We start from the raw sequence: 26,928 nt of genomic DNA on the forward strand, positions 1-26,928 counted from the left end.
ATGCTGTTTGATGGCCGTCGCCTCTTCGGCGACAAGGCAGACCATGCGCTGGAACGTTTCAAGGACTCCAGGGCTACGGCCAAGTCCTTGGGCCTCACTGCCCCACGCCAGCAATCGGGTGCCTTTCGCTCCTTTCGTGGCCACGGAAGGGGCGCCCCCACACATACTGCCAACCACGTGCCGCAGAATGTCCAACAGCGCGGTGGCGGACGTGGAAACCGCCGTGGCGGCGGTCGGGGACCAAGGCGAGGACAGTCCACACCCCCCGCAGCAGCGCCTGCCTCTAAACCTTCCTAGTCCGAGATTTCAGGCCCATGTGATGCCTGTGCGCCATCACCTCTCCCACTGGCGCACAGTCACTTTGGACAGGTGGGTGCTGCAGATTGTCCGAAGGGGCTACTCCTTCCCCTTCGAGGCATCCCCTCATCCATGCCACTGCGTGTCGGGGGATCACTTGCAACTTCTGCAAGAGGAAGTCACTGCCCTCTTGGCCAAGAGGGCCATCGAGCGCGATCCTGGGCCAGAAGTAGGGTGTGGATGTTACTCCCACTACTTTCTGGTGCCCAAGAAGGGCAAAGGGGGCCTACGCCCGATCTTGGACCTACGGAACGTCAACGGCTTCCTCCGGAAGGAGAAGTTCAAGGTGCTCACTTTGGCTCAGGTCCTGGCTGCCCTGGACCCGGAAGACTGGATGGTAGCGTTGGACCTGCAGGACGCTTATTTTCTCATCCCCGTCCTGCTGGCCCACCGGCTTTACCTGCGGTTCACGGTAGGCCAAGAGCACTTTCAGTTTACCGTGCTCCACTTCGGCCTTACGAGCGCCCCACGGGTGTTCACGAAGGTGATGGCGGTGGTCGCAGCTCATCTGCGCAGGCAGGGGGTGTCAGTCTTCCCCTACCTCGACGACTGGTTGTTGAAGGCGGGCTCGCCCAGGTAGTCGTCACCCACCTCCAGACTACGCCGACCTCCTGCACTTGCTGGGGTTTTCCATCAATGTGCCGAAGTCACACCTGTGCCCCTCTCAGAAGCTCCTCTTCATCGGAGCGGTTCTCGACTCGGCGCAGTTTCGGGTTTACCCACCCGAACAGCGGGTTCGGGATATTCAGGCTCTGATTCCCATCTTCCAGCCGTTATCCCGAGTCTCGGTCAGGTTGACGCTGCGGCTTCTGGGGCTGATGGCCTCCTGCATCCTTCTGGTGCATCACGCCAGGTGGCGGATGCGGGCTCTGCAGTGGGACCTGAAGTTTCAGTGGGCCCAGCATCAGGGCAACCTGTCCGATCATGTCTTGATCTCGGAGGGCACTGCGAAACAACTGCAGTGGTGGCTCACGGACCGCGACTGGGTCAGTGGCAGATCCCTCTCCCAACCCCACCCGGAGCACGTAGTTGTGACGGACGCGTCCCTCCAGGGCTGGGGGGGGGCCATATGGGAGAGGCGGAGATCAGAGGCCTCTGGTCTCCGGCGGAGTCCCGGCTCCATATCAACATGTTGGAGCTGCGGGCGATTCGTCTAGCACTGAAGGCATTCCTCCCCTCTGTTCGGGGGAGTGTAGTGCAAGTGTTCACCGACAACACCACCGCCATGTGATACTGCAACAAACAAGGCGGAGTGGGGTCGTGGACCCTATGCCAGGAGGCTCTGCGCCTATGGCAATGGCTGGAACGTCAGGGCGTGACCCTGGTGGTTCAACACCTGGCAGGCTCTCTGAATGCCAGGGCAGACAAACTCAGCCGTCGGTGCATGATGGATCACGAATGGCGTCTGAACTCGGACGTGGCGCAAGGTCTCTTTCAGCGATGGGGAGAGCCTTGGTTAGATCTATTCGCCACAGAAGCGCAATGTCATCAGTTCTGCGCGTTGGAATTTCCAAGGCGGCACTCGCTCGGAGACGCTTTTCGTCGCGAGTGGAGTTGCGGTCTGTTGTACGCCTTTCCGCCTATACCACTTCTGCCCAGAGTGCTGAAGAAGATCAGGCGCGACCGGGCCCAAGTGATCCTTGTGGCTCCGGACTGGGCACGAAGATACTGGTATCCCGAGCTACTCAGCATGTCAGTCGATCCCCCGATTCGTCTGCCTCTTCGGGAGGACCTTCTGTCGCAGCAGCAGGGGACGATGCTGCACCCGAACCTGTTCAGTCTCCTCCTCATGCTTGGATATTGAGGGGCGACAGTTGAGGCCATTTGACTTGCCTCCTGAAGTCTGTGATATCATTCTGGCAGCCAGGCGTCCCTCCACAAATCCGTTATACGCCTGCAGGTAGAACAGATTTGTGGCATGGTGCACAGCAAAGACTGTGGATCCTCTCTCTGCACCCCTTTCGGAAGTGCTGCTTTTTCTTCTTTCCCTTGCCCAGCAGGGCTCTACTCTGGGCACTCTTAAAGGGTACCTTTCTGCTCTTCCCGCCTTCTTAAGGCTCCCTGATCAGCTTTCTTTATTCAAGTCCCCCATTGTAAATAGATTTCTAAAGGGCATCACACACATGTTTCCGCCTGTTCCCTTTGTGATGCCCCAGTGGGACTTGAATCTTGTTCTCACTTATCTCATGTGTGCTCCATTTGAGCCGCTCCATAACTGTCCTCTCCGTCTTCTCACTTTGAAGACTGCTTTCCTGGTCGCCATCACCTCTGCCAGGAGGGTGAGTGAGCTCCAGGCTCTTTCTTCTACTCCACCTTTCCTATCTGTTCATCCTGACAAGGTGGTGTTGGGTACACACAATTCCTTTCTGCCCAAGGTTGTCACGGCCTTCTACATCGGGCAGTCCGTTACTTTGCCCACCATCTTTCAGCCTCCGCATCCCTCGAAAGAGGAAGAGAGGCTCCACCGTCTGGATCCAAAACGTGCGCTCTCCTATTACCTAGATCGCACACGCCAATTCCGGGTGGATGACCAACTCTTTGTTGGTTACGTGGGCGCGAAGAAGGGAAAGGCGGTACACAAGAGGACCATTTCGCGGTGGATAATCTTGTGTATTCAGGCATGTTACTCCATGGCGAAAAAGGAGCCCCCTGCTGGATTGCGGGCTTATTCCACTCGTGCCACGGCAACAGCAACTGCCCTGGGCCGAGGAGTCCCCTTACAGGACATTTGCCAGGCAGCGACGTGGGCCTCGCTGCACACGTTCGCAAGACACTACTGCCTGGACAGTCCAGAGGGATGGCTTCTTTGGCCGTTCCGTCCTCCAGGACTTTCTGGTGTGATATTGGTTCGCAGACCCACCACCGGGGTTGGTATTGCTGGGGTATCTATTCTAAGGTAAGAAATCTATCACTAACGTGTCTCTTTCAGATGCACAAGTTACTACTTGTTTAACGATATATCTGTAAGAGACATTAGTTAGTGATAGATTTCTTACCGACCCACCCATCCTCCCCTTTCTGCGGACCGATATCTAGGGTTAGGGTATCCCCTTTCAGGGCCCTAGTTTCATGGCACCAGTGTTGGTTCTATAGTGGCTCTGCGTATCTGGCGCGGAAAAGCCGTGTTATCAGAACTGACGTCAGCGCGCATGGGCGGCGTCTAAGTACTCTGACGTCATTCCGGCGCTCACGACGCCGACGACGGACGCGGAGCCGCAGACAACGCCTACCGACGCGCAGGGATATTGCTACGCAAAAATCTTCCGGATCCAGTCTGACGCCTGGGGATATTCTAAGGTAAGGAATTCTAAGGTAAGGAATCTATCACTAACTAATGTCTCTTACAGATATATTGTTACACAAGTAGTAACTTGTGCATTACTATACAAATCCCAAATATGGTAGAATGTTGTCAACTTGTATATACTTCTGCCTGAGAAACAATAGTTAGAACTTGTTCTTACTATCATAAGGGTTGAATTTCAGACAAAGGACTAAATCCCAGTAACTACCATAGAGGTAGAATTCCAGACTATGGTGGCAATCCCAGTATATGATACTTTTTTGTTTCCCGAATTTGGGGACTTCCAGATGTAAAAGTCTTTGGCTCTTAATATTCACATTCCACCAGAATGTTTGTTATTTTTTGTCTAGGGTCCTGCAAATTAGTCTCTTTATGTGACAAACTGTTTATAACTAAGATCTGAGCACAATGGAAAGACGGTGTAGTGATTAAAGAATTAGTTTATTATGTTGTATAGTTCAGACCCACACCACCATAGGAGTAGCAGAGGCAGCACAGCTCTGTTGGAACCACTGTCTATTCGGAACTTCTGGAAAGTTCGGAAAGTTGGAATTGGAAGACGGGCAACATACTCCAGGAGTAGTCCAAATTACTGAAAGTTTTATGAATCATTCCTGCATGAGATTAATGAAGACTATGTGGGAGATGTCCCAAATATCTTTTGAACATTTGGTTTAAAGTAGGGTTTGGCAACCCCATTTGCAGTGTCTCTGAGGTAGCCATCCAGCCATGTGATATCGTCTAGAGAATGCCCCTGAAGATCTAGAGTGACATTGGTCAATTACCTTAGTGGTGTATAAATGTGCAAGGGCACACTGAAGCTTTCCCAGTGCATTTGTCTCTGTACACAGATGAAATAGTTAAAGCTATAAAATTGCCCTTTTTAGGTACCTATGTATGGCTTTTGGCCTAGAGCTGAACATGATTTGCCAATCTTTAACATCAATGAATGAGGCTAAACACTCTAAGATTGGACCTGGAAATCCCCTGCAGACCTCCTACTGTGCAGGAAGTATTTAAGCCCATCCATCCATAGCCTTTCAACCAGACCAGCAGTAACAAATCACATTGAAGATGAGTCTGCTATATCGTCTTTCCGCCTTTTGAGCAGTCATAAATAATTTCTGTTCAGGCTGATTAGGGGTATTCACTATCAAATTAGAAATGGAAAAGGCATGATCAAACTTAGCACTCTGGTGCAACTATTCAAGTGGACGGGTAAGAAAAGTCTGCCCTTGATACCTTTGTTAGATGTATTGAGTAGTGCAGAAATCATCAGCAAGATTGTAAACTGGAGTATACTTAACACCACATGTGACACATCTGCTGTTTCAGTTGGAAAAGGTATGTTTCTGAAGCTCCAATTTATAGGAAAGTGGAGTTATGTCATGTTATGTTATGTTAAATCGGGGTGCTTTTATAGCGCACGGCTACTCCGAGGAGTGTCCCGGCGCTGTCCGAGCCTCACCGGTCCAGAGTGGGAAAAAAAGGGACGAGCGAAAAGAGCATAGCATAGAAGGGGCGGAATTATTGCATGAAAAACAAGGTCTTCGGATCTTTCCTGAATGCCAGCAGATTGGAGCTGGATCTGAGAGAAAGAGGAAGATCGTTCCACAGCCGGGGGACAAGATGTTTGAAAGAATGCCCCCCACAGCGAGCACGATAGATCCTAGGAGTGACTGCCCTGGCCTGAGTCGAGGAGCGCAGGGATCTAGAAGGGAGATAGAAAGGGATCCATTTCTGGAGATAGCGGGCACCAATACCATAAAGGGCTTTAAAAGCGATGGTCAGGGCCTTGAAAGCGATCCGCTTCTTTATGGGCAGCCAATGAAGAGTTCTGAGGAGCTGAGTGGCCCTGGCTCTCCTAGTGAGGCCGAAGATGGCACGGGCCGCAGAGTTCTGCACAACCTGGAGACGCGATAAGAGGTAGTCCGGCAGACCTAGGTACAGAACGTTGGCGTAGTCAAGGCGCGAGCCAATCAAAGCCTGCACCGTGGTCTTTCTGTGCTCTACGGATAGGAGCGGCAAGAACTTCCTCAGCATCTTCAGGATCGCAAAGCATCTGCCAGCCAGGCCCGACACCTGGCCCCTGAAGGAGAGGCAGTTGTCGACCTGAATACCCAGGAGTCCAGTTTGGATATCCATTACCAGCTCCTGCTTTATGTTGGCGCTTCAACAACCTTGGAAGTCTTATGAATATGAATACCGAAGCACTCTTCACGAAGTGTTTTTTGCAAATACTGTCTGAAATTTTGGACTGAAGTTTGGACCTTATTTGGAATAAACACTACTGAACTCTTTTGGCACGATTCAGTTGGTGGACTTTTTGTTTGTTGGCCATTGTGAAGAGTGCTTCGTTATCCATATTTATAATTCAGAAATCATAAACCCTCTGGTTCATGACTCATGTCACCCTATGGTGGCAGGGAGTAGATACCATGTGAGCACCATTACACACTATGCACCAGTTCTGTTACCAGACCCCATAATTGTATGCTTAAGGATGGGCGATTGCTTTACCACAGCTACCCAATAGTTTTTTTTTTACCTTGAAAGTCTGATTAGAGTAGAACAAACTTCAAGAGGAAGAGGGTTCTATTAGCGGCTGAAGCAGGATATTCTGGCGGCAGATCCATGTTTTGAACTTCTCGCTTTCTTGTCTTTGCCATTCTTGATCTTTCATCTCTTGGATTTGGCCAGGTTTTCCATTGCAGTAGTTGTTGCTGCCTATAAACAAGCGAAAGATGAAGCATTACGCATATTGTGTAGTGCTAAGGCACTTCTGGATCAACATTTGCTACTTTTTTCAGTACTGACACAAGGTGGTTCTGATACCATGCCTTGTGAATTGACGGAAGTTAAAAGACTAAGGGTGTTTTTAATGTATTTTTTTATACATTTTGAGGGCTGGGATGCTCCGTCAAAATGTTGTGGATATCAGATTCGCCGTTTTGTATCATTGGCTATAATGCACTTGTTATGCAGCTGACACGAAATCTGCCGTGTTTGTGACCGAGTATTCCGTCTGCCAAACTCTAAATATTTGCCTCATGTGGCACACTCCTATATGGGGCAGAGTCTCTTTTTTTTATTGTTTATTATCTTTGATGTAGATTCAGCCATTTCAGATCACTACTAACCTTTGTGGTGATGACGACTTCCTCCACAGATTGTGATTTATATTGTAGTATCACTTTAGAACTGTAGAATGCCCCTTCCAGGTATACCCACCCCTTTTCCAGCCCCACCAATCTCTTTCCCAGCGACTCCTTTTTTATTTCTACTCATCTTGCTTTTCTGTTGACCTTTTAGGCTTCCTTTTTCACGCTTCCTTCGATCATTCTTCCTTCGCAAACCATCCCTTCTTCCTTCCTACAAAATGTCGTTATATCAATATTCTTTTGCTATCCTTCTCTTTTTCCACTACATTCATTCCTCTTCTGTTTTATTAAAACCGCTCACCCTGCTTTAAACGCACCATTTGCAGGTGTGGAGACTCGTTCAGACCATTCCTGGCTTTGCATTCGTATCTGGCCATTCGCTCAGAAAGGCTGCCTCACTGATGTTATTTCTACCTTTGATGCCATATAAGCACTTGAGCTCCCCCAAAATGTAACAGAGTAGAAGCTTTAAGATATTTCCAAAACTGGAGCATAATCACAGAAGGAATGATACATAGGATTGACATTAAGATTATGCTAGAATCTGTTTCGTTTGTTTTTAGGCACATAAAGATCAGCCTATAAAACAGCTCAGCCGCGGCATGAGTGGTCTGTTTGTGTTTGAACAGATACCTGTCTTGTAGTGAGTAAGCAGACAGATAATAAAGTGCTTTCCTGATAGAGGTGTGGCGAAGGGAGGGGGAGCTGCCAAGGGTGAATCTGGGCTACTCTGGGATCCAACCACTATAGAGTTTCCATTGGCTAACAGAAACTTGCTCTGCTCTGCATGTATGCTGATTGAAGAATGCTGCTTTCACATCTGTGACACATCCTTACACTCCTGGAAATAAGTGGCAGATCTCTCTCTTCAAGCCTAAGAGTATGAGCAGGCCTCTCCCTCGTGCACCCAGTTACCCTTCTTGCCTGTGGTATACAGCCTCTGTTTCATATCTGCAAAGGTTTCACCCCTAGTGCTATCTCACATCAGTTCTAGAGATCTAGAAATGGATGCAGCAGCGGGAGGAATGAATGGCTACAGGAAGGGCAGAGCTAAACATGGGGTGAGAAATGGCGGTATGGTTAGGATCAGATGTACAAAGCCGAATGGAAGGAAAGGGCATTGTTGAAAGGGACAGGAGCGAGAGATGGGTAGGTTGAGAGTATTGATGTCAACAGGAATTAACTTGGCAGCCTTCAAACCATGTAAAAGGCAGCAATAAATGAGAACAGAGGGGAATAAAAAGGTAATGTGAGGAAATAAAGCAGAGGAATCTACTGGAGAGAGAAGAAAGTATTGGCCAATTCAGCGTGGCACATAAATTGGAACTTTTGGTATTAGGATAATGAGGAGGCCTTTGGGTTAGAGGAGGCGGATGCAGATGAAAGGAAATTAATGGATGAGAGAATAAAAGACTGGGAGGAAGGGTGCTGCGAGTTGACAGAAGTAGGAAGACCATGGTTCATACATCAGTACTGATGCTGCAAAAAGATGAGTAGTTAGAAGAGGGGTGAGAGGCCGCGTACAGATGGCAGGAGAGTAAAAGCGAGACCTGTACAGTACTGACTCAAAATTAGTCAGCAATATGAAAGCAGTTTTGATATATATTCGTTCCGTTTTAAAAGGAAAAAAGGTAGGGAATGGATAGCAGTGAGGATATTGTATATCTGCTCTGATTCTCATGCTTGAAGGAGTTGGTGTTGTTGCTCAGCCTGGGTTCTCTGCACCATGCATTTTGCTCCTCAAAGACCAGACCAAAGACTGGGGGGGCTTCACGTCTGCCATCCCTGCTCTGTCCATCCCTCAGATAAACCCCTCATTCTGTTTGTGCTGCCTGGCATCTCACTAGGTCATGAGCACGATTCACGCGCTAAACACATGGGGGACGCCCTGACTGAGAAGCACGGGCCAAGTAGTGGTGAGTACCTCTGAGAGTTAGCTTTGTTAATGCTTTCAGAAATTAATAGAGAGATAGGTTTGCAGAGGCAGTATTTTTCTGGTGTGTGAAGAGAATGTGTGGGGGAGAGGTAATAGGGCATTTAGGAAGCCCTTTTGCACAACACTTTTTCTTTTCTTGTACAGACTGATGTTTTTTTTACTCTTGTGTTAAAGCTTGTTTGAAAGTTTTGAATCCAAGACCAGAGTTAATTTACTTTTTATAGTGCAGACAAACTAATGCAGCTCTTTTTATTTTGAAATGGCTGCCTAAAGTGGGGAAGCCAGCTTTATTATTCAGCAAGATTTGCACTGTAACTTGTAGAACATGAGTGCCAATGCACTTATTTTTACAGGTATTCCCAGGAGCTAAATTCTTGTACATATTATAAAGCAGGACCTTCCACCAGCAGGCTGTTTGTATCTATTATACGGCACAAGATCCTGCCAGCTGATCCTTTGTATGTATTACAAGGCAGGAGCTCTCTGGAGCGAAGCCTTTGTATCTCTTACATCAAGAGCTCCCAGGAGTCATTGCATCTGTTAGTCAGTAGGTGTCCATGTTAGTTGAAGTTTAGTTACTGTTTTCCAGTTGCCGCACCCAAGACCTTTGTCATCCCATTTGTTACACGGACGGAGCCAACAAGACATGATTTGCTTTAAGAAATTAATTTTATTGCAGGTGGAAGTTTGAAGGACTGTGATCAAATAAAGGGAATACAAAATAACAATAAACAAGTTGTAAGACTACTTTACCTGCATTATTATTATGAAGTAGACTGTATCTTTGATACGAATCTAGATGGGATTTTCAAATATCTGATGGTCATTTTTCTTAATTTGAAAACTTCTACGGCTGTGCTGTTTTTGACTGTTTTGCAAGCTGTAACTTGTGGGTCCCCATGTTGCAGACCCTTTATTGATAATAGTCGATCAACATTCCTGATTTAAAATGCATGGGGAATATTTAATAATCTTCCTGTGCAGGTTGACTGCTTTCAAGTGGGCAGTTCAACTTCTTTAGCTCCAATTTTTAAGGCACTCGCAGTGCAAGTCGTGCTCAAATGTGAGAAACATCAAACATTTTTAGCCATTGCTCTTTCCAGACTGGGTAATGTAGTAGATGATTTTCTGGGGTTGCTGGTGGTACTGCTTCTAAGGCTGACTTCAGTTCCGTCTGTCAAATGAGAGCACCATAACCAAAACTACTTACCCTTGATATGGAGACTTTCTTTATGTACAGGACAAGATTCTGTACCATTCCTCTCCCAGAGACCTCAATGTACATTAAAAACTACGGAGAAAAAGGTTCACTGGTGTCCAGTGTCTATGGTACTCTCGGACTGTCCCAGTTGCAGATAAGGGTAATGAGTCCGTTCATCAGCTTGCCTCTCCACACCGAGGTGCTGCAGTTGACTACCATGGGTTAATGTAGCTCTGGTCACCCAATTAAGTTGCTGCTTTATATATACCAAGATTGTATACACTGTGGTTACAGACCACAGTGATTGTGCTTATGGCCCAGAGAAGAAGAGGTGCCATATAGGCATAGCATACGCTTTAGAACAATGAACCAAGTGGAGAGCATGCTTTGTGAGAATATGTGTTGCCTTTCCAGTATCCTGTTAGTATATTGCCTCTATTACTCTGTTGTGCTGTGATAGCATATGGCCCATTTCTGTGAGAGTTTCATAATCAGTCTGGCTGTTATAATGTGATACCATGCTACCACTGTTTCGCCACTTTGCTGTATCAGCATAGTGCCCATGTGTGCCTGCTGAGCTGTGACCCAATGGTGTGTGTGCTTACCTACTGAAGATTGTGAGCATAGTGTGGGTGAAGTGTTTAGTGAGAGTGCAGTGCTCATATATGCACACTGTGCTGCAAGAGGAGAGTGCTATGTAGCTTATATTTTTGAGTGGAGTTGTGGCCCGATTTGTTCCCGAAATCAGTGACTTAGAACAAAACATGTTCCTTAGGTGCAAGAGGAAGGTGTATAGTAATGAATCTGTCTCTACCGTCTGTTTCCTTTAAATTCCTCTGGCCTGGTATATTGACTTTCTGTTGTGTGTCCAGGAAAGGAGGACGTGTTGGATATTGAACTCGACGCATACATCCATGGCATCAGTGCCTTTGTGAAGCTAGCACAAAGCGAATACCAGCTGTTGGGCAGGATCATCCCAGAGCACCATCAGAAAAAAACCTTTGACTCCCTGATACAGGTAATATACCAACCTTACACTCTATTTTATCTCCATGTTCCTATCCTTATTTACCAGTGTTCCTAGTCACATTTTACAGACCTTGCAAAAACTCACATTTTCAAACAAAAACAGCAGCCCTTAAAATCCAAGAACCATGTTTATTAGTGCACAATTTCTCATTGAATGAAAATATTTTACATAATAACAAATGATGGGTGCCAGTGAGGAATAAGTGGGAAACAAAGATGCTTGGGGCTCTTTGCAGTGCAATACACATGTGTGACTGCACTGATCAGTGTGTTTTTAACAGGTAAACCACAGCCCGTTAGGATCAATGAAACAACGTGTATGGGGTCTGTATTTTTAGGTCAAAGTTTCAATCCTGTATAAATTATATTATCATCAGGACTCTTAATTTAGGGAGCCTGAGGCGAGCTAGAATAATAAGAAAACACAAAGTGAGGAGAAGGAAATAAACAAGAGAAGCAATACAAGTGACAATATATACAAATATGTACATAGGCCCTTGGAAATGATTGCAAGTTCACCTGTGCGCGAAGGATTCATGGCATATGTAGGAAATATAGTGAGAAGGCTGATGAAGAATGGTGGGGTGTGGCCTGTGGTAGGAGAAGAAATTCATGAAAGAGGAGCCCAATAGTACCAATAAATGATAGTGATGAATGTAGATAGTGCAGAGATAAACACGTGTAGCTTGTGCCACTGGTGCTGAGAACCGAAGTATATTGGGGAGCAAAGCATGCTTCAATAGAAACAACTAGAGGAGACAGTCTGGTGGAATCACTGCAAAAGCAATGTGAACAATGATTGGCAATAAGCAGTGCTGCCGAGGAGAATGTGCGAGTCCTGTGAAAAGATACCCGGGTGCGCCCCATGTTCCCTCTATATATTTTCAAACTGTGCAAGCCTACAGTAGTACACACGACTGCCTCAGTTATTTTCTTTGAATAGAGATATGTTTACCTGAAAAACCCTTTTACTTTGGTGTGACTATGTGCATTGAATGTGGGTGTTTAGTATTCAACAAATCTGTAGATACTTTATTATTTGTGTCCAACGAGTTCAAACCCATTTCATGTCTTACTTTCACAACCTTTTTGCCTCAACTGTAAATACAATTCGAATAAACCTGGAACTTCCTACTACTTGCCTACGTTACCAGCTTTAAATTCATTGTAAAGTACGCTAGTCTTTACTATTACATAGTGTAAGAAACACCAGCTCCAGATCCTTCTCCAAGTTGTGTGTCAGATAATATTACATTTAGCAATTTACCCATAAATGTAACTTTAGTTTCTCCTCCAGTCCCACACTATCTTTTCTTTGAAAGACTTCTAAGTTGATTGTGTGATGGATGTTGTATTGCAGGAAGCCTTGGATAATCTAATGATTGAGGGAGAGAACATCGTACAAGCGGCTCGCAAAGCCATTGTCCGGCATGACTATTCAGCTGTGCTGACTATCTTCCCCATTCTGCGGCACCTAAAGCAGATGAAGCCAGAATTCGATAAGGTTTTACAGGTATGTCTAATGTATTTGAACTGCCTTTAGTTTTCAGCACCGATGAGTGAAAAGATGCTGTTAAAGAAGTGAGTGCAGGGCTGGAGCTTCACAACTTCCTGCTTAATAAAAGGTTTGTTCTTGAGGAAACCAGAACCCATCCTATCAATCTGCTTTAATATATACTTGCTTCAGACATCCAACTTCAGCTGCACTGTGGCTGGGTACCGCCATTTCAGTATTACTAAAGAGGATTCATTTCTTTGTGGTCAATCTAACCCTTACATGCAACAGACTCACAACCATCTGTTAACAAAACTGAGGTTCCAATTTATGGGCTTGAGAAACCCTGCTACAGATCTACGAGGGATGGAATGCTATAGTGTTTGATTGTATTTGGCAAACCCTACAAATGATAAGCCTCTTTTCTTTGTGTGATTGAGACTTCCAAATAATTAAATGGCTAGAAATGGGTGAATGAGGAAATGGAGCTCTCTGTTTTCATTTGCGCTACCAGGGATCACTACTATTTGGATAGGGTTGTGCTTTTTTTAAATGTATGTGGGTTTTAGAACTGGCATTAGGATATGACATTGATGTGCATTTTGATGAAAGGCCTGATTTAATTCTGCACATTGAGGTCACCCAAAGGAGTGAAAATACATGAGGTGAAATCAAGTGTATGGTGACATGTAGTGGAGGTAGGTCTTTGGTGGCATGTAGTGGAAGCAGATGCACAATAGCAGGAGACCAAGCATGGATGTGGTGAAAGGAGTGGGGGATCCAAGTTATGGTGTCAAGGATATGCTAAATGGCTGTGTTATTCTTTCATGTAGTAGAACTAAGAAAATATGCTGGAATACTGTTACTAGGGCTATCTTAGGGTTAAGCCTGAGATCTGTTACACTTATTTTTTTTTTGGTAATGGTTTGGCATGTAGAATATTTTGCTGTTAGAGACAGAGAGAATAGTTTTGGAAAGTTGCGGAGTTAGCAATGCTGGCATTCTGTGGCACCACTGCTTTTCTGGCATGGGATTGCATCATAGTTATGCAATCATTGTATAGCGCCGGAGTTGTGCTGAAATTGACAATAAAACATGACACCTGTTTACAAAAGAAGGTTGTGGTGCCCAATTGGGAGTTCATGTCCTGTTTTCACTGTCTCCTAGTCCACTTGTCCTTATTGGTGGTGTACAGAAAGATCTGGGTAGGGCCCCAATGTGCAGGGTAGTAGTGATGCATTCCTTTCTAGAAGAACTGAAGAATACATTCCCTTCCCCAAAAAAAGCTGATGCCAATTAAAGAAAAAGAATGTAGTCTTAATGAATTTAATGTGCCGATAAATTATTCTAAAACATCACTTCTGACCGGTGGGTTCTCCAGATTATCCGAACGGGCTGCTTCCTCCTCTCTGAGACCACTCCTCCCTCCATCCTCCCACCGGCTGACTTGTGCTCCAGGAGGAAGTCATGACTCTCTTGGCCAAGGGAGCAATAGAGAGGGTAATGATGCTAGAAGTAGGCTGTGGTTGCATTCCAGCTACTTTCTTGTCCCAAAAAAGTACAAGGGCCTTTGTCCCACGAGCCCTCCGGTACTTGCTCAACATGGAGAAATTCAAGATGCTCACGTTGGCTCAAGTCTTATCTACCCTGAACTCTGGAGACTGGATGGTAGCATTGGACTTAGTGGACTCACATTTTCACATCCCTGTCAGCCTGTCCACAGGTGTTATCTGAAAGAGACACGTTAGTGATAGATTCCTTACCTTAGAATATCCCCAGGCATCAGACTGGATCCGGAAATTTTTGCGTAGCAGTACCCTTGCGCGTCGGAAGGCGTCGTCTGCGGCTCCGCGTCCGTCGTCGGCGCTGTGATGACGTCGTTGGAGTACTTAGACGCCGCCTCCGCGTGCTGACATCAGTTCTTTTTTTTTTTCCGCGCCAGCAAGCGCAGATCTGGAAAAAGCAGTACTTTAGTCACTTTTTGACTAGTCTTTTTTGATCACTTTTGATAATTTTTTCTTGAGTCTTGCGACTCCGGACGGTGCCTAGGGATGCCTGGTTTCAAGCCTTGTGAGGATTGCGACCGACAGATGTCGGTCACTGACCCTCACCGTCGGTGTCTCCACTGTCTCTGCGTCGACCACGACGACAAGACCTGCCCCGACTGCCGGGCCCTGACTTCGAAAGCTAGGCGGGAGCAGTCCAGCAAGCGACTTGAACTCCGGCAGTCAGCCCGCGCTGCGAGAGGTCCCGGTCCCACAGGAGGTCGAGGAACAGGTCGCGGGGTTGGAGCCTTCACAGCTCCGACAGTCGGCATCACTTCTCCGGGTCGAAGTCGTCGTCAGGTAAGCACAAGAAGTCGAAGCGACGTCATCGCTCTTCGCGCGACGTGGCCGAGGGTTCGGGTGACACCGCCCACGCGGCTCCGTCGGAGTCGCGACCTGCTCCACACCCTCCGGTCCCTGGGCAGGACGCGACGCAGCGGGAGATCGAGCGCTTTCTCATGGCCATGAGGAACCTCTCTTCCCCGACGGGTTCCTCGGCGCCTTCGGGCCCAGCGGACCCGTCTTGGGCCCCTGGCAGGTCGGGGGCTTCGGCCCGGCGCCGCAGGACCCCTTTGGATCCGCTTCGGGATCCGGGTCGTCGCCGGTTGACCTAACGACCTCACTGGCGCCGGTCTCTCAGGTGTCCCCTCCGGTGCCGTCCCCGATGCCTCCCTCGCTCCGGTTCCGGCGTCGGAACGGCGCCGCTTTCGACGCCGCTTGGGGATTTTAGCTTCTATGAACCGGCCTCATCATTTGACAACCCTGACTATCGGGATGGGTGAAGAGGAGTATTGGGAGGGGTCTGAGGACCCTCTGACCCGACAGTGTCAGGCTCAAGAGGACTGGACAGGTGGACTTGGGGATGCCAGTGGTCTGGACACGTCACCAGACACTGGCTTTGTCTCACCTCCTACCGTGGCTACGGAGGAGGGGGCAACCTACAGTGTGGTGTTGATGAGGGCAGCCAAGGCCTTGAGCTCCCCGTCACGGCCGTGAGGACTAACCTTCTTACTGAGGTCCTTAAACAGCAGTCAAGCTCGGCCGAGCCTCTGCTGCCGTTTAATGAGGCCTTGACCGACGTCCTTTTAGGCATTTGGTCCAGGCCCGCTACGGGTTCGCCCGTAGATAGGAACGTGGCCAGACGCCACCGCCCGGCCCCGGGCGACCCATGTTTCCTGTCCACCCACCCCAACCCCGAGAGCCTGGTCATCCAGGCATTAAATTCCCAGACCGCATTCCCGTCTGCTCCGCCGGACAGGGAATCCAAGAGGTATGAGCTGTACGGCAAAAAGGTATTCTCCTCCCTTAGTCTGGGACTGCGGGCTTCCAACACCGCAAGCCTCTTGGGCCGCTACACCCACTCACTGTGGGATACTGTCGCGGAATTGCTGCCAGAGTGTCCATTAGAGGTACGGGCCAAACTCGGCCAAGCCCTTGTGGAAGGCCGGGATGCAGCAAAATATTCTATCCAGTGTGGGCTGGATACCACCGACTCACTAGGTAGAGCTATGGCAACGACAGTGGCGATTCGTCGCCACGCCTGGTTGAGGTCCGCCAACTTTTCGGCCGATGTCCAGAACACACTGATGGACATGCCGTTTGTTGGCCGTCACCTTTTTGGCGACAAGGCAGACCATGCGCTTGAGCGCTTTAAGGACTCCAGGGCTACGGCCAAGTCCTTGGGCCTCTCGGTCCCGCGCCAGAAACGGGCGCCTTTCGCTCCTTTTGTGGCCAAGGAAGGGGCGCCCCCACACGTGCTGCAAGCCACGCACCGCAGACTAACATCCAGCGCGGTGGCGGCCGTGGAAATCGCTGTGGAGGCGGTCGGGAACAACGGCGAGGCCAGTCCACACCCTCCCCCGCAGCATCCGCCTCAAAACCCTCCTAGACTGTGCTTTTCGGCCCATGTTACGCCAGTGGGGGGCAGGGTTCGCCATCACCACTCCCACTGGCGCACTGTCACGTCGGACAGGTGGGTGCTGCAGATTGTCCGAAGGGGCTACTCCTTCCCCTTCGAGGCATCCCCTCATCCATGCCACTGCGTGTCGGGGGATCACTTGCAACTTCTGCAAGAGGAAGTCACTGCCCTCTTGGCCAAGAGGGCCATCGAGCGCGATCCTGGGCCAGAAGTAGGGTGTGGATGTTACTCACACTACTTTCTTGTGCCCAAGAAGGGCAAAGGGGGCCTACGCCCGATCTTGGACCTACGGAACGTCAACGGCTTCCTCCGGAAGGAGAAGTTCAAGATGCTCACTTTGGCTCAGGTCCTGGCTGCCCTGGACCCGGAAGACTGGATGGTAGCGTTGGACCAGCAGGACGCTTATTTCCACATCCCCGTCCTGCTGGCCCACCGGCGTTACCTGCGGTTCACGGTAGGCCAAGAGCACTTTCAGTTTACCGTGCTCCACTTCGGCCTTACCAGCGCCCCACGGGTGTTCACGAAGGTGATGGCGGTGGTCGCAGCTCATCTGCGCAGGCAGGGGGTGTCAGTCTTCCCCTACCTCGACGACTGGTTGTTGAAGGCGGGCTCGCCCCAGGTAGTCGTCACCCACCTCCAGACTACGCCGACCTCCTGCACTTGCTGGGGTTTTCCATCAATGTGCCGAAGTCCCACCTGTGTCCCTCTCAGAAGCTCCTTTTCATCGGAGCGGTTCTCGACTCGGCGCAGTTTCGGGTTTATCCACCCGAGCAGCGGGTTTGGGATATACAGGCTCAGATTCCAATCTTTCAGCCTTAATCCCGAATTTCGGTCAGGTTGGCGCTGCGGCTTCTGGGGCTGATGGCTTCCTGCATCCTTCTGGTGCATCACGCCCGTTGGCGGATGCGGGCTCTGCAGTGGGACCTGAAGTTTCAGTGGGCCCAGCATCAGGGCAACCTGTCCGACCATGTCCTGATCTCGGAGGGCACTGCGAGACAGCTGCAGTGGTGGCTCACGGACTGCGATTGAGTCAGCGACAGATCCCTCTCCCTTCCCCAACAGGAGCACGTAGTTGTGACGGACGCGTCCCTCAAGGGCTGGGGAGGCCACATGGGAGAGGCGGAGATCAGAGGACTCTGGTCTCCGGCGGAGTCCCGGCTCCATATCAACCTTTTGGAGCTGCGGGAGATTCGTCTAGCACTCGAGGCATTCCTCCCCTCTGTCCGGGGGAGTGTAGTGCAGGTGTTCACAGACAACACCACCGCCATGTGGTATTGCAACAAACAGGGCGGGGTGAGGTCGTGGACCCTCTGCCAGGAGGCTCTGCGCCTTTGGCAGTGACTGGAACATCCAGGTGTGACCCTGGTGGTTCAACACCTGGCAGGTTCTCTGAACGCCAGGGCGGACGAACTCCGCCGCCGGTGCATGATGGCGTCTGAACTCGGACGTGGCACAAGGCCTCTTTCAGCAGTGGGGAGAGCCTTGGTTAGATCTATTCGCCACCGAAGAGAACGCTCAATGTCATCAGTTCTGCACGTTGGAATTTCCTAGGCGGCACTCGCTCGGAGACGCTTTTCGTCGCGAGTGGAGTTGCGGTCTGTTGTACGCCTTTCCACCTTTCCGCCTATACCACTTCTGCCCAGAGTGCTGAAGAAGATCAATCGCGACCGGGCACAAATCATCCTCTTGGTTCCGGACTGGGCACGAAGGTACTGGTATCCCGAGCTACTCAGTATGTCAGTCGATCCCCCGGTTCGTCTGCCTCTTCAGGAGGACCTTCTGTCGCAGCAGCAGGGGACGGTCCTCCACCCGAACCTGTCCAGTCTCCACCTCCATGCTTGGAGATTGAGCGGCGACAGTTGAGGCCATTTGACTTGCCTCCTGAAGTCTGTAACATCATTCTGGCAGCCAGGCGTCCCTCCACAAAGTCTGTAAACGCCTGCAGGTGGAACAGATTTGTGGCATGGTGCACAGCAAAGGCTGTGGATCCTCTCTCTGCCCCTCTTTCTGAGGTTCTTCTCTTCCTTCTTTCTCTTGCCCAGCAGGGCTCTGCTCTGTTCACTATCAAGGGCTACCTTTCTGCCCTTTCAGCCTTCCTAAGGCTGCCTGATCAACCATCTTTGTTCAAGTCCCCTATTGTAAATCGATTTCTGAAGGGCATCACACACACGTTTCCACCTGTTCCCTTCGTGATGCCTCAGTGGGACTTGAACCTGGTTCTTACTTTTCTTTTTCTTTTTTTAAAGACCTTTATTTACACATGATTAAGTACACGGCATGATGCCTACAACCCGGAGGCCGGCAGCGTCTTCATTAGAGCAGGTATCATTTAACACGGCCAGTTACCGACACCCTCACCAGTCCGGTGGCGTTTATGAGGTAGTGTATTTACATGCAGTGTACAACAGAATTATACGATTATTAGCGAGTGTTCTGGGTAAACCCAGGTCTTTACTTTTTTATTTATCAGTAAATAAACCAAAACAATGCATACGCAGGTCACATCAGGCACATGGAGCACGCCGTAGATCAAACTAAGGAGTTGCGGTTCGGCACCAGCACAGGAAGTATGGCAGCTGTGTTCAAGAACATTATTTTTCTGTCTCAGGTGTGGGGTGTCTGGGATGGGGTGGTTCACAAATACCTCTTCTGTACTCGTTCCAATTGTTCCAGATCTCTCCCCATTTATTGGGGCATCCCCGGGCCACATACACACTCTTCTCATGCAGCATGCACCAGTCCATGTCACGTTTCCACTCGGTGAGGTGCGGTGGTGTGGCAGCCCCCCAGAGTCTTGCTATGTTGCATTTAGCCACCACTTGGCCTAGCGTTGCCCAGATCATGCTCCTTGCCGGTAAATCCGTCGGCTCCCAAATGTTGAGGAGACAGCGCTTCGCCTCTGGGCGTATCTCAACCTCCCACACCTCTTGCATATAGCGGGTCACCCTCACCCAGAATGTTTGCAACCGTGGGCACTCCCACAGCATGTGGAAGAAGGTGCCAGCTGAGCCATACCCCTTCCTACACTGGTCGTTATCACTTCTACCAATGCTCTGGAGCCTGGTACACAATATATACACCCGGTGGAGGATTTTGAGTTGAACGAGTCGCAACCGCGACGAGATGGCCACCTCCTTAGGGGAGGCTAACGCGCTCCTCCACTCCTCCTCGTCTAATCCAGGCCGTCTGCCTCCCATCTCCCTTTAAGGCCCACGAGCAAGTCGGGAAGGTTATTTATCAACTTCTTATATGTGAGCGAGATGGCGTGTTCTGGTATTAGGCCATCCAACAATCTGTCTTCGAGGGAGGAGGCCTGGGGGGGCACTGTACCCTGCGGGATATTCTGTTGCAGGGCGTGACGTATTTGAAGGTACCTGAAGTATTCCGTGTCCGCAAGCTCGTAAGTGGTCTGTAGGTAGGAAAAGGATCTGATCCCTCCAGAGTACCAAAGGTCCCCCATCCGGTAAATGCCGATCAGGTCCCAGTTTCTAAACCCTTTAGAGCGACCTAGGAGGCCGAGTCGTTCAGAGTCCCGAAGCGGGGTGGCCATGGTGAGTGTGTTGTGCCATCCCATGTTCCGTTGGACCCTGTGCCACAGTTGCACCGAGTGAAGTGTGGGCCCCGTCAGAGCGTGCCTGCCTGCTCGGGAGTAAAGCGCCTCTTCATAGTTCTCCCCGGTAGTAGCCACCTATCCATCCCATAACCCGGGTCATTACCATCACTATAGGTGCCCTGGTTGATCGCCGAGAGGTGCGCCGCCCAGTAGTACCTACGGATGTCAGGCAAGGCTATACCCCCGTCGTACCAGCCCAGTGTCAATTTCTGTAGCGCTATCCGAGGCGCCCCAGACCACAGGAAGGTTCACTGAGCCGCCTCCACCGCAGTGAAGTAGGTGGGTGGGACAAGGTCTGGGTAGTTCTGTAGGGCGTAGAGAAATCGCGGCAGTGCCATCATCTTAAATAGCACCGCCCGGCCCAGCAGCGACACGGGGAGCTTCTGGGCAGGCAGCAGAGTCGAGCTGGAGGGTTCTTACTTTTCTGATGTGCGCTCCCTTTGAGCCACTTCACAACTGTCCTATCTGCCTTCTTACCTTGAAGACTGCCTTCCTGGTTGCCATCACCTCTGCCAGGAGAGTGAGTGAGCTTCTCCTTTCCTTTCGGTCCATCCGGACAAGGTTGTGTTGCGGACAAGGCCCTCTTTCCTGCCCAAGGTAGTCACAGCCTTCCACATCGGGCAGTCCATCACCTTGCCCACCTTCTTTCCGCCTCCGCATCCCTCGAAAGAAGAAGAGAGGCTCCACCGTCTGGACCCAAAACGTGCGCTCTCTTACTATCTGGATCGCACACGCCAGTATCGGGTGGATGACCAACTCTTCGTTGGTTACGTGGGCGCTAAGAAGGGAAAAGCGGTGCACAAGCGGACCATCTTGCGGTGGATCATCTTGTGTATCCAGGCGTGTTACTCTTTGGCTAAGAAGGAACCCCCTGTTGGGCTAAGGGCTCATTCCACTCGGGCCAGGGCGACAACAACTGCCCTGGGCCGAGGAGTGCCCTTGCAGGACATTTACTAAAAAGTTGTGTTTCTAGCGAATCACTAGATCCATCCCTATGGGCACACCTTTTGTTTCCCCCAGTGCGAAATGAGGGTTCCAACACAATTTCAGTTCATATACTTCAGTATTGTTTATTCATACTTGTTTTCCTTTTTACTCGTTATTTTTAGTTTTCATCTTCAATCATTTCATATTGTATGTACAACCTTCAACATTGTTATATGATATATCCAATGCATTTCGGGCCTTATATTAAGCCCTTCATCAGGGAATAACACTAAAAATGAAAAATAAAATGAATAAATTACTGTGCATGTCCTGTTAAAGTTGTTACAACATACGTTTGATACCGTTCGATAATATGCAATAGTGATCATACATTCTGATACTAGATCAGTACATGGAATTATAGCGTGACATTCATAATACAGCAGTCTTCTATCACATAAGAACGTAGCGATTATCGCCTCACTTACATGTCTGTACATTTTCAACGAATGTTCATGTCCACTGAATAAACTAAAAGTAAAAAGTGCAGATAGTGCGTGGTCAAATGGCGGTTAACAAATAACTATGTGTGGTGAGTATTTCACAAGACTCATGGGGACTAACCTTGTTCGTGCAGGATCCTACTCTCGTATATCCATCGGGTTGGCAACTCCGTTGGCATCTACCGGATCTACTATAAGCTCTTTTATTGCGCATTCAAAAAGAGTCCCGGTCACGTGACTGACCGAACAACCTGGAGTTCTTATTTGTATATCTTTAATAAGGTTAAATGCGGTTCTAATTTAACCGGGTACTAGTAATAGCGGTATAATGTAGACTAAAAAACTAAAAATGGGGAAAGTATTAGAGTAAAAAGTTGTGTAACAGAATGTATCGGTTAAATGTTAAACTCGAACCCATGGTATTTGAGATGATATTGATTGTGTTAATGTCTTAATGCGTAGAGCTATGATGAGAGATGAAGTACTGGACAAAATTCATGCATAATTATCATGAATCATCGTTTAGTATCACAAGACAATTAAAATGAAAATATACATAAATGAATTAAATTAAATTCAATGATTCGCAATTGCTACCATGTCGATCAAAGAACAATTCATCAAATATCATAAGTAACACAATAATTCAATTCGGTCATTGAGACCATGTGGAATCCGTGATGATAGTTTTTGTATCCAGTAATTCTCCGTTTTGAGGAGATGCTTGGTGTTGTGTCGTCCTTCAACTTTATCAACAGTTTCCAATATAATGAATTTCAATTGGGATATGTTGTGTTTTTCTTCCAAAAAATGGACAGCTATGGAAGATTTCATGTTTTTTGTTCGTATGTTGGATTTGTGCTCGGTAAGTCTAGTTTTCATGCGTCTCTCAGTTTTTCCATTGTATAATTTTCCGCATGGACATTTAAGAGCATAGATAACATTGGTCGTATCGCAGGTGGCATTAACTTTTAGTTTTATTTCAAATCCTTTCATAGGATGATTGATTTTATTCCCTTTGATTATACTGTTACAGTTTCCACAGTTTAGACAGGGTTTTGTTCCTTTGAATGTTTCCATTTTAGGTGTTTTCTGGTGTAGTATTTCTCCTAGATTTTGAGCTCTAGTGTAGGCGAACAATGGTGGTTCTTCAAAAATGCTGTTGAAGTCCGGTTCTAAGTTCAATATATGCCAATGTTTTAAAATTATTTTTTTGAATTTCGTGCTGGCTGTAGAAAATGTTGAGACTGCTACCATCCTGGTTTGTTCCTTTTTATTTGTTGTTTTTAGAAGTTCTTGTCTTTGTATAGAATCAATTTTCTTCCTAGATTCTTCAATGACTTTATCAGAATAACATCTTGTCTTGAATCTATTTGACATTTCATTCAGTCTCTTTTGTAGATTTGTTTCTTCTGACACTATACATTTTACTCTTGCCATTTGGGAGTATGGTAAATATTTTTTTAAATTAGGTTCATGAAAACTGGAGAAATGTAACATGTTATTACGATCAGTGCTTTTGATGTGTAGATCTGTTTCAAATCCTGTGTTAGTGATGGATACTTTTACATCTAGAAAGGTGACCGAGGTGTTTGAAATATCCCATGTTAGTTGAATGCGGTCATCTGTGTTGTGAAATTCTTTGAGAGCAGTATGTAATTCTTCTTGTGAACTTTTCCATATGATGAATATGTCATCTATATACCTGATAAACCGTTTAAGATTTTTCTGCCATGTGGTTTTTGAAAAAATGTGAGCTTTCTCATAATCTCGCATGAAGATGTTGGCGTATGCCGGTGCTGCTGAGTTGCCCATCGCCATTCCCACTAGTTGTTGGTACCAGCTTTCTTTGTATCTGAAATAGCTTTGGTAAAGCGTAAATATCATTAATTCCATTAGAAAAGTTTGAAATTGAAGTTACGTGGGCCTCGCTGCACACGTTTGCAAGACACTATTGCCTGGACAGCCAAGTCCGGAGGGATGGCTTCTTTGGCCGTTCTGTCCTCCAGGACTTTCTGGTGTGATTATTGGTTCGCAGACCCACCACCGGGGTTGGTATTGCTGGGGTATCTATTCCAAGGTAAGGAATCTATCACTAACGTGTCTCTTTCAGATGCACAAGTTACTACTTGTGTAACGATATATCTGTAAGAGACATTAGGTAGTGATAGATTCCTTACCGTTCACCCATCCTCCCCGTTCTGCGAACCGATATCTAGGGTTAAGGTCATCCCCTTTCAGGGCCCTAGTTTCAATGGCACCAGTGTTGGTTTTTAGCATAGCTCTGCGTTTCTGGCACGGTAAAGCTGTGCCTAAGAACTGACGTCAGCACGCGAAGGCGGCGTCTAAGTACTCCGACGACATCATCACGGCGCCCGCGACGCCGACGACGGACGCGGAGCCGCTGACGACGCCTACCGACGCGCAAGGGTACTGCTACGCAAAAATTTCCAGATCCAGTCTGACGCCTGGGGATATTCTTAGGTAAGGAATCTATCAATAACTAATGTCTTTTACAGATATATCGTTACACAAGAAGTAACTTGTGCACTTGCGCCTCACTTTGAGCTGTGAGCACTTTCCGTTGACGATGCTCCCCTTTGACCTTACCAGCGCACCTCCAGTGTTTGCAAAGGTGATGGAGGTGGTCGCAGCTCATCTGTTGAGATCAGGGGTCTTCCCCCTATCTCGACGACTGACTGTTGAAGGCGGGCTCGCCACAGGCTGGCGTCTCCCAACTCTAGACTACGGTAGACCTCCTAAATCCACTGGGGTTCACTATCAATGTGCCTAAGTCACACCTGACTCCCTCTCAGATGTTCCCTGTTCTGGACACAGTGCAGTTTTGGGCCTATCCTCCCAAGTGGCGATCCAGGCTATTCAGGCTATGATTCTGATGTTTCAGCCTCTATCCTGGATTTCGGTGAGAATGAGACTGAAGCTGCTGGTCCTCATGGCCCCCTGCGTTCTGCTAGTTACACATGGCAGATTAATATAACGGTTCGAGTGGGCATGGAGGGGAATCTCTCCAACATGGTCCGGATCTCAGGGGAAACCTGCTTGAGATCTGCATTGGTGGCTGACGAATCAACCAGAAACCTGCTTGAGATCTGCATTGGTGGCTGACTCCCAACCAGATCTCACAGTAGTGACAGATGCATCAATTCTGGGATGGGGCAGCCATCTGGGGTCGGTGGAGAACGTAAGACTCTGGTCTCCGGCGGAATCCAGACTTCAACTCAACATGCTGGAGCTTCGAGCGATCTGATTGCCATTGAAAACCTTTTGTACCCTCCAAGGCTAGTTCAAGTGTTTATGGCCAACACCACCGCAATGTGGTACTGCAACAAACTGGGTGGTGTGGGGTTGTGGAGTCTTTATCAAGAGGCCCTGCATCTCTGGACATGGCTGGAACAGCAAGGCCTCTCCCTGGTGGTTCAACACCTGGCAGGTTCCCTGAACGCCAGGGACGATCAACTCAGCCATTGATGCCTAGCGGATCACAAGTGGCTTCTCCATCCAGAGGTGGCACAGCAGTTCGGAGAGCCTTGGTTAGTTCTGTTCGCCTTCACAGAGAATGCGCTATGGCAGACAGAGAGCCCCCTTGTAAACTCCAGTGGACAAAACTGCTGAGATGCTTTTTGTCTCAAGTGAAGCTCAGGTCTCCTGTACGCCTTTCTACCTATACCACTTCTGCCTACAGTTATCAAGAAGATCAGTGACGACTGGGCCCAAGTCATCCTTGTTGCTCCGGACTGGGCACGGAGAGTCTAGTATCCCGAACTTCTGCAAATGAGCATCGATCCTCCAATATGGCTGCCCCTTTGGGAGATCTTCTGTTGCAGCAGGAAGTATACCCCACTGAACCTGTCAAGTCTCTGCCTTATTGCATGAAAATTAGCGGCAGCTGTTGACCTCTTTCGACTTTCCTCCTGAAGTTTGTAATTTTATTTTGTCAGCCCTCCACTACGGCTGTAAATGCCTGCCGGTGGAAGAAATTTGTCATTTATTGTACAGAGAAGTCTCTGCTTCCATTTCTAATGTTTTGTTTTATTTTGACCCTTTCACAGCAGGGTTCTACTCGGGGCATTTGTCTACTTTTCTCAGTCTTTCAGACCAACCCTCTTTATTTAACCCTTTGCCTGCTGATGACGGAACCGCTCCGTCATCAGCTGCGGTGGCGCTGTGCTGATGACGGAGCGGTTCCGTCATGGCCCGCTCGGCGCTCCTGCGCGGCGCGAATTCCGCGCCTGCGCTGAGCGTTCTATTGAGCGGGGCGGGCCATGACGGAACCGCTCCGTCATAAGCACAGCGCCTCCGACGCTGGTGACGGAGCGGTTCCATCACCAGCATGCGGCCGCTGTGCGGCCGCCCCGCCCCGCCCCCTTAGCACTGCGGCGGAATAGCCGCCGCAGTAAAGGGGTTAAGTCACCCATTGTACAAATATTCCTCAAAGGCCTTGTGCATATGTTTCCACCTCCCCCCTTTGTTATGCCTCAGTGGGACCTTAATTTGATTCTCACGTTTCTTATGTGTGCTCCTTTCGAGCCTCTGCATAATTGCTCCTTCCAGCTGCTCACAATAATAACAGCCCTTTTAGTGGCATTTACATCTACCAGGAGGGTGAGTGAGCTGCAGGCTCTATCGTCCAAACCTCCCTTTCTGATTATATGCCCTGATAAATTGGTGATTCGCAATAGGGCCTCTTTCCTGCTGAAAGTGGTAACACCCTTGCATGTGAGGCAATCTGTCACCTTGCTCACTTTCTATGCTCTTCCTCATCCCTGTAAGGAAGTGGAGCAACTCCACCGTCTGGACCTAAAAAGAACGTGGGCGTTCTATCCTGACCGCTCAAAAGATTGCAGTTGGACACCCAACTCTTCATGGTGTATGTAGGTTCGAAGAAAGGTCAGGCGGTGCAGTAAAGGACTATCCCACGATACGTCGTTCTCTGCATCAAGATGTGCTACGCTTTGGCAAAGAAGCCGCCTCCTGAAGGCTCAAGAGCTCATTCCACCAGAGCTAAAGCTGCTACCACCGCCCTAGCATGCGGAGTCCCAGTTCTGGAAACTTGCCAGGCAGCAACGTGGCCACTCCTACACATGTTTAACAAGCATTACTGCCTAGACAGTCCAGTCCACAGGGATGGCCGCTTTTCCCTTTCGGTCTTGAAGGACTTCTTAGTCTGAAAATTGTCCACAGTCCCCCCTCCGGGGATCGTATTGCGTGGGTATCTATTCAAATGTAAGGAACCTTCAGTAGCGCCTTATCTGATAGACATATGATCTAGCCTCAGATTTCTTACCTACCCATCCTCCCCTCACTGCGGACAAGTTTCTAGGGTCAAGGTTGTTCCCTTTCAGGGCCCTAGTTTTTTAAAGCACACTAATGTCAGTATTCTTCATGGCATTCGTCATGGCTCTGCGGTTCTGGCGTGTA

At 48.6% G+C, this 26,928-nt stretch overlaps 1 protein-coding gene across 5 annotated transcripts in view; it reads left to right on the forward strand.

Moving 5' to 3' along the window:
* EXOC7 (exocyst complex component 7) overlaps positions 1-26,928 on the forward strand; it is a 404,713-nt gene that overhangs the window by 154,252 nt on the left and 223,533 nt on the right. For 3 of the 5 annotated variants that reach the window (XM_086930709.1, XM_086930711.1, XM_086930710.1), the window contains 3 exons: positions 8,670-8,738; positions 10,832-10,977; positions 12,349-12,501. In XM_086930709.1, the coding sequence (XP_086786835.1) occupies positions 8,670-8,738; positions 10,832-10,977; positions 12,349-12,501 (368 nt within the window). The remainder of the gene's footprint in view (positions 1-8,669; positions 8,739-10,831; positions 10,978-12,348; positions 12,502-26,928) is intronic. The other 2 variants (XM_086930707.1, XM_086930708.1) reach the window with 1 other exon arrangement.

This window comes from Lissotriton vulgaris, chromosome 7 (genome assembly GCF_964263255.1).
Source record: "Lissotriton vulgaris chromosome 7, aLisVul1.2, whole genome shotgun sequence".
Lineage (NCBI taxonomy): Eukaryota > Metazoa > Chordata > Amphibia > Caudata > Salamandridae > Lissotriton > Lissotriton vulgaris.